The 6,002-nt window shown below is 40.6% G+C and overlaps 1 protein-coding gene across 2 annotated transcripts in view; it reads left to right on the top strand.

Annotated features, from left to right (window-relative positions):
- Positions 1-5,314, top strand: part of LOC104964045 (upstream stimulatory factor 2-like) — a 15,889-nt gene extending 10,575 nt beyond the window's left edge. For both annotated transcript variants that reach the window (XM_010792760.1, XM_010792761.1), the window contains 4 exons: positions 1,541-1,599; positions 1,965-2,059; positions 2,151-2,297; positions 3,191-5,314. In XM_010792760.1, the coding sequence (XP_010791062.1) occupies positions 1,541-1,599; positions 1,965-2,059; positions 2,151-2,297; positions 3,191-3,280 (391 nt within the window). In that variant the 3' untranslated portion in view covers positions 3,281-5,314. The remainder of the gene's footprint in view (positions 1-1,540; positions 1,600-1,964; positions 2,060-2,150; positions 2,298-3,190) is intronic.
- The last annotated feature ends 688 nt before the right edge of the window (positions 5,315-6,002 follow it).

Here is a 6,002-nt window from a genome sequence, read left to right as displayed (position 1 = left end):
CCCCCCTCTCCCTTCCCTCAAGTCCCCGGTGACTCTTCCGGTGCGAGACACAGATTTAACACATCTTCTTTGCCGACCCTGATCCATTGTTGTTAGTTGTGCTCGGGGCAAATGTGTGTCTCCATTAGGACTTCAAAAATTAGGTCTTTGCTCTTTATCTGGAAACAAACGGTACTTTTATTTTCGTATCATTTTCAAAGTGTTGTAGTTGTTCTGTAGCCTAGTTTTGAATAAGTTCGACACAGAATTAGAGTAATTTTTTCCTATGTGCTCATAGAAGCTGCATTATTTGTTGATGTGACAGGAAAACAATAGAAGCCACTTGATGTCAATCTCACCTCGTCTCTTTCTACATAACTCTTTGTAAAGAAGCAATTTATGGTCACAAAGGCTCATCTTTGTCAATATCATCCATTTAGAGAATATAAAGCACAAGCTGTAGTCACCTGCTCCTCGACGTAATCTTAACTGGGCCCTGGCTCGATGTAATAATATAGGGGAGGGCAGAAGGAGTGCCAATTGCATTTCTTTATCGAGGATCAATATAAAGCTACACAAATGAACTCCCGGTCTACCTGCTTGCTTCAAATGATATGGATCGAGCACCTCAGCCCGAGGTGTACGTTTTCTCTGAGCCTGTACATTTAGTTATTCACACAGTCCTTCTCACGTTTTTCACACTGTGCTTAAGACTACTGTTGGACTGACTCCATTATACAGCTGAAATCCCATTAAGATGCGTTAAGATACAAGAGAGACTGCAGTTTGGCTGACTATCTCAAACAGAGATATCAGCCGAGGAGATGTGTTGATGGGTCACCAATTCCCTGCTGTAGAATAAACACCTGTCATATAGGGACATACAGGGAACATGCATTTATAAGACTTGGAACAAATTTTCTCTCTCTCGCTCTTTTATGTTTTTTTATTTTGAATGCAATTAAACTATTAATTGACCTGTGATTATGTTACTGTGTGTGCTGTGGTGGTGGTCCCTGTCACGTCTCAGGGACTTGATTAACTGAATGCCTCAGGAAGGACACAGACAAGAGACATTGGTGTCATTAGCCGTGAGCCCAGACTTCCAATAGACAGCATCTCTTTTTTTACAATGTTGTAATTTCCCAGCATAATAAAGCAGAAAGCTCCCTCGGGGCCACACCTAGGAAAAGGACAGCCAACAACAATAAGAAGGCTGTCTGGGTCTCAGTTTTGCGGTCAGGCCATCGGCAGCATAAGGGTGACATTTTCTGCTTCATATGGCTGCGCATCTTTTAGCCTTTCTACAAAAGGCAATACTCAACTTCAGAATCTCCAGCTTCTTTTAAATAGCACACATTTAGTGACAAGGGCTGTGATTACAAAAGGCTGGAATTGAAAGATAACAGTGAATAATAGTTTTCAATAGGCAAGGGATTAAGTGATTTTTGGGGATTGGATTGGATTTGTTCCTGATTGTAGGGTAGCCAGAGATGGAAGATATTGTAGTGTGTGTGTGTGTGTGTGTGTGAAAAGTGTTTTATTTCCTTTCTGTCTGCAGGAAAATGGATGGACCGCGAACACCCAGAGATGAAAGGAGAAGAGCGCAACATAATGAAGGTGGGTAATTAGCTTTTGATTGTGGCTTTTCATTTCACCAGACAGTGCAGCACAATGCAGTGTGGTGCTTAAATGGACCCTTCTTTTGTTGAAAGAAAATTACCAAGCCCTGTCAAAATATTCCATTAAGAATAGATGACAACATGTGTTTACGGACCGGCCACTAGAGGGTGCTGTTGAGCTGTCAAAGCCAGGCCGTATTTGGCCCCGATAGTGCCGCTACTCAAATGACAAGATCTAGGAAATTAAAGCCTGGTTCGTTCAAACAAAATCGCCTCTGATCTCTCAAACTTAAATAACTTTGAATCAGGAAATGCTGCTTCCATTCATATTATATTTAATATGTGTCACCTTTTACTTCACAGTTGAAAGGCGGCGAAGAGACAAGATCAACAACTGGATTGTCACGCTTTCCAAGATCATCCCGGACTGCAACATGGACAGCGCCAAGACTGGAGCAGTAAGCACTGTTCCTTCACTCTTCGCACATGCCAACCTTTTAAATGATTATTTGTGATTTTAATATCTTTTTTTTTTTACTTGGCATTAAGTCATCTCTGTCCTCACAGAGCAAAGGGGGCATCCTGTCCAAAGCCTGTGACTACATCCGAGACCTGAGGCAAAGCAACCAGCGACTGCAGGAGAGTGTGAAGGAAGTGGACAGGATACAAGTGGACAATGACTTGTGCAGGCAGCAGGTATTAATATCCATCTATGCTCTCGCCTACACATATTTGCATCAAGCCCAGTTTCCAGGACTTCAATAATGGGAAAAGAAGGTCTATGAATGTCAAAATATTCCTTTGAGGTGGTCGGGTGTAGCAGATAAATAATAATAAGGCCGCCATTGTGGGCTGCATATGTGTCTGTGAAGATTGCCACTGCGTTGAATTGATTAGTTTGCTTTGGACGTGCATTGCAACATCCATTCACTTAAGTCTCAGGAACTTGAAATCCAGCTTGCTTTATATATGCATCCTCAGTTCTCCAAAAAAAAGCCCCCTGGGACTTCAGCCCGCGGAGCTGATCATCACAGCCCGACTAAAAGGGATCAAAAGAGTTTGCGCCTATATAATGAGATGTGTTACCTGAAATCAGCGCTTTGAGAGTCTGTGGGAATAGTATTCACAGCGGTTGCGTGAGAGCTAACTGCATGCTAATACACTCCAAAGTATTGTGAAGTCTCGCAGCTCTGAGGCTGCCACATCTCCCCGTTGAATCACAGGCCTGCGAGGCTCTTGGCAATATATTCGTATTCTGATGCTCAAAGCTCAATATTCTTTTCTCAGTCGCTCAGTAGGGAGGCAGAGAATTGGGATGCACCCAAGGGAAATGTAGCGAAGATGACATACCTCAAGATTTGATAATCCACTTGGTGGTGGACAGAGGTGTCTTTGAAAAGGGAAGCTGCACATACCACTCTTTAATCCTGGGGATTGAATAGCCCTGTCTGTACATTACACACAGGCAGCACAGTCAAATGTCTTCAAACGGAAAAAAAGTTTAGTCTGTAAACTTGCTGCTATATTAAGCTGTCACAGAGATGAACACGTGGATAATGAGACTTTTTGTTTTGCTCTTTGTTCTTAAGATTGAAGAGCTGAAGAATGAGAATGCTTTGCTGCGAGCGCAACTCCAGCAGCACGGCATCGAGATGGTTGGAGAGACGCCACCGCAGTGAAGCAGAGACAAAAAGAACAAGGAGGGGGCACCACCACTCAGACAAACAGTCGACATGATGAAAAAAAGAAGGCGAGATAATGGAGGAAAAAACAAAAAGGACTTGTGAAGAATCACTTTTTCTAGTGAATGCATCTTTCCCAGGCTGCGAACCCTTCACCGGCCTGAGGTGGCTGTACTAGGCTGTTTCATTCCTATTGAGAGAACCACCCGTTACAACTCTGTAGACATGTGCTCCACTCACCACCACCAGAGTGCTTTTGCTAGCACACGCTATGAGAGACAACCTCTGCTGAACTCCTCCCTTCATTTGTATTTATGTAGCGTCACTCGTGGACTATGCTGTTAGTCATGTACATTTTAATTTAGCTCCCCGTCAGTGTATTTTACCCCAAACTTTTGATTTGGACTTAGTTCATGCTTTTATTCGTTTATTTTTTATTTTTAGTTCTGTATTAATATTTTTTTTTAGCTGCTTTAATTTATTAGTCCGCTTGCTGACAGAAGCCTCGTCGGAGACCAGTTACAGTGAAGCTCGTGCACACAAGAGAAGCAGATTGAATTTTTAAGTCAGAAAACATCAAAGAATGCAAAAACATTGTGATTCTCCAGGCAGACGTAATGTAATACACACAGTTTAATTAGACCCAAAGACAAACACAGAGCTGTGCTGGCCTATGCTTCTGGGCTGACTTATGTAAATAGGACTTGTCATTTTTTAATACAGATGTTAAAGAATGTTAGAGCAGATTATCTCTGGGAGAAAACAATCAATAAGTCATTATATTCCCGCTGGTCCTTTGTCATAATAATTACCATGAAGTGTGTGCTATCTTGGAGCTTGATTTGAACAAAAAAAAAAAAGTGGTGTACCGGTACTTGAATTGTTGGGCATTTGCTTAACAAGAGAAATGATTAAAAAGTCAACAAAATCCCTTTTTCAATTTCCAACTGTTTAAATGCTATTGAAATACAAATAGAAATGAAGGCGATTAACAAACACAGCACGCTGGATTGTAGACTGGAGTGGGATGCGGTGCAAATTTCAACTTTTGCCAAACTATATATAGAAACTATTTTTTTTTTTTTTCATCTTTTGTTAAAGTGTGATTTACCGGTGTCTCACTAGGTGTAAGAATAATCCCCACATGTTTCATTTCAAGCTGTTTGGTCTATTTTCGTGTTGCAAGACTTCAAATGCAGCTCCACGCACAAGGGGGGAGACACCCTGGAGAGCAGCACTCAAAGACTCTCTATGGAAAAAGGAGTACACACACATTCTGGGTTGCACTTCTTAGCTGAGCACAACTTGTTCTCCACGAAATGAAGGAATAGTTTGAAAGAGGGAAACTCGATCTCACATTTTTTTCCACCCTCTCAGGCGAACAATAAGTAATTGGTTGTAGAAACAGCAAGAGCCAATATTAACATTGTTGATGATTTTGAGAATGAATATACATGATGTCTGTGTTCCGCTTTGGGCCATGTGAGTAAAAGTGGGGGGGGAAAAAGATATCAAGCTTCAGAGCCACTTATTAGAGCACGATCGCTTCTCCTTGTGTCAACATTTCCGGATCCCACAGAGAAAAACTAACTCTCAGACCGCTGGAGAAATCAGGCCGACTATCACGTTTTAATATCTCAGACTCTGCAAGTTAACAGCTTGTGCTTTGGAAGTGCTGTTCTGCTTCTGCTGTTAGATTCAAACCTGATATGAATAGTGCAAGTGTCTGATCTATCAAACGAAGCTCCTAGCTATGGTTGAATGATGGATGTTTTGCGGTATAATTTTTTACACCTCAGTGAGAGCAGAGAATGTGAATGTGAAGACATGAATAATGCTTTGGAAGATGGATGTTCACAAATGAAAGGTCACTTGTGGCTAATTCTTTTTTTGTTTTTTTCATTTCTTTTTGAAATGGCAAAAGAAGGAAAGTGTTTTTCTCTGTAGCAGCCTCACTGTTCTCAGGTTAGATCTTAAGACATTTTTTAAGTGAAATGGTGGAAAATAAAACTTTCACTATCTAATAACATTTATCGACTCTGGTTGTGTCTCATTGTCCTTCGGAAGTTCTTGGAACTATGCAAACGTCAATACTTTATTACTTCTGTCAAGTTGGTTTTCGGTTCATGATAAGGTGCAACTGTTAGTCAGCAGGATGTTTTGAAACAATAGAGATGATTGAGAAATGAGTCATGGGCTTTACTGGAATCCTGAACTGTGGCATTGAAATGCTCTCTTAGTTTTAGACACATTGTTCAGTAGTCTTCACCCATCTACACATAAACATATCTGACGTGTTTTCTTTATTTTTTTGAAACGTGAAATAGTAAATCCCCTGAAATGTTCGTTTTAAATCTAAGGCATTTCTCCATCACCTTACATTTTAAATTAGTTTGTGTTGAAAAAACATTCCAAGTTGTCGTTCATTGGGTTTTGAGACTGAAGGTGTGGTTTGAACAGATTTGATTAACGAGCAAACAACCCACCAGCTTTCATCAGATGTTGATTAAAATCCTGCTTAATCCTGATTAGTGCGTTTATGTGAAAACACCATTCCCAATGGAAAAGAACCCAGATGAAAACACTAAGAATAAATCTTTCAAAAATAACCAAACATTTAATAATTCTACGAAGCAATATTGGTTCAGGGAGGATTCTGTGTGAAAATAGGTTTTTAAAGTCTTCAAAAAGAGCCTATATTACTTAAAACATCTAACGT

The sequence above is a fragment of the Notothenia coriiceps genome, unplaced genomic scaffold (assembly GCF_000735185.1).
Source record: "Notothenia coriiceps isolate Sejong01 unplaced genomic scaffold, NC01 NC01_scaffold00036550, whole genome shotgun sequence".
Lineage (NCBI taxonomy): Eukaryota > Metazoa > Chordata > Actinopteri > Perciformes > Nototheniidae > Notothenia > Notothenia coriiceps.
Note: the sequence above shows the minus strand (reverse complement) of the source record. Positions and strands in the feature narration are given on the sequence as shown.